This window comes from Anarrhichthys ocellatus, unplaced genomic scaffold (genome assembly GCF_004355925.1).
Source record: "Anarrhichthys ocellatus isolate YVR2014 unplaced genomic scaffold, GSC_Weel_1.0 scaffold32, whole genome shotgun sequence".
Classification (NCBI taxonomy): Eukaryota; Metazoa; Chordata; class Actinopteri; order Perciformes; family Anarhichadidae; genus Anarrhichthys; species Anarrhichthys ocellatus.
In genome coordinates, this window is record NW_022280062.1 from 5,026,800 (window position 1) to 5,028,463 (window position 1,664).

Consider the following 1,664-nt stretch of genomic DNA (forward strand, 5'->3'; position numbering starts at 1 on the left):
TGTGTGTGTGTGTGTGTGTGTGTGTGTGTGTGTGTGTGTGTGTGTGTCACCAGGTACAACGAGCTGCTCTTCATCATTGACACCTGCCAGGGCGCCTCCATGTACGAGAGGTTCTACTCCCCAAACCTCATGGCCTTGGCCAGCAGTCAAGTTGGGGAGGATTCGCTGTCAGTGAGTTGGCTGCTGCCCTCGCATACATCGAGGACATTTTTAAAATTAAAAATCATCAATCAGTTTGTCACGATTTCTAATAAGCAGTGTGGTTTGATAGAGCACATTGCAGCTGGAGACTCATTCTCCTTCTGACTCTCCTTCTCCAGACAAGAGTCACATTTCTGTAAATTTGAATATAAGAAGTCTTTTCTTGACCTGCAACTTACACTTATGTGACTAACGAACAGAAGCAGTGTCCGACGTACTGTACACTTGTATATAGTACGAGGACACTACACTGCAATACAAGTCCTTTATTTCCATTTCTTCGTCGTGGATCGTTTCTGGTGCCAGCTTTGTACCTGGGACATTCATCTTCATGTTGTTCCTTGTTTTAAAAATGACCTCGTCTTAAACATTAAAAAGTCACTCGGCTAAGAATTTTCAACCAACTCATAAACAAGTAATACAAAATATAAAAAACATTTAAATAAGGACAATAAGTCTTTATTCACAAGCTACCCAGCAGTGTATAACTTAATAAATATATACTATAAATAGATAAACAAATTAGAACCATTTACTGCAATACAAACGTGGTTTATAATTTCTATTTGAGAGAAAACAATAGAATTATGCTCTTAGTTTAGCAGTGTGGAGTCTTTCTGTTGATACATGAGCTTCAAGTTTGTGGAAATGTGGAAATTGTTCAAAATGTTTGTCTGTACAACGGAGAAAAACTGTAATACGGCATATTTTTTCTGGGAATTTCACCACAGACATCTAGTTTGTATTACTGCAAATATTTAAATATTGTCAAAAGTGTCAAAATCCCTTAAAAAAAAAAACAACTGTGTTTACAGAATGACACCCGTGTCACTTGGCATTACACGCTTTGCCTCACTGATTTGGGGTTAGGCAAAAGTGGCATAGGTGGAAAAGAAGTTGTCAAAATATTGTTTCTTTTGATGTCGTTGGTATTACCCAGAAATGACTGTTGGTGCTATTTATTTCATCCGACACCATCTGTGAATATGAAATAAGCACTGTTCTTTAAACCACTGGGTAGTGTGAGTTGATGGCAGTCACTCATTATTATTATTATTATTATTATTATTATTAGAAGAACTAAAACCTCACAAATAATAGTGCATTGAAACAACACATATTTGTGTGGTAAGGAATCGTTTGTAGTGGATGTCACATGTGTGTCAGTGTCTTAAAGACAGGTAAGGAAAACGGCACCTGTGCAGATAAAGTGCTGTTGGATATTGACTTTTTGTTATTCTTGTATTTTCTTCTTCTCCTTTTCCTTTTCTAGCACCAGCCAGATTTGGCCATCGGAGTCCATTTGATGGACCGTTATACCTTCTACCTGCTGGAGTTCCTGGAAGACATCCACCCTTCAAGCAAAGCCAACATGAATGACCTGGTGAGGGTGTGCGTGTGTGCGTGTGCGTGTGCGTGTGCGTGTGTGTGTGTGTGTGTGTGTGTGTGTGTGTGTGTGTGTG

General features: G+C 39.0%; 1 protein-coding gene across 1 annotated transcript in view; it reads left to right on the plus strand.

The window, feature by feature from the left end:
* The window catches only part of pigk (phosphatidylinositol glycan anchor biosynthesis, class K), a 24,230-nt gene that overhangs the window by 4,327 nt on the left and 18,239 nt on the right, over positions 1-1,664 (plus strand). The window contains exons 7-8 of the mRNA XM_031865485.1: positions 54-171; positions 1,475-1,585. Of these exons, the coding sequence (XP_031721345.1) occupies positions 54-171; positions 1,475-1,585 (229 nt within the window). The remainder of the gene's footprint in view (positions 1-53; positions 172-1,474; positions 1,586-1,664) is intronic.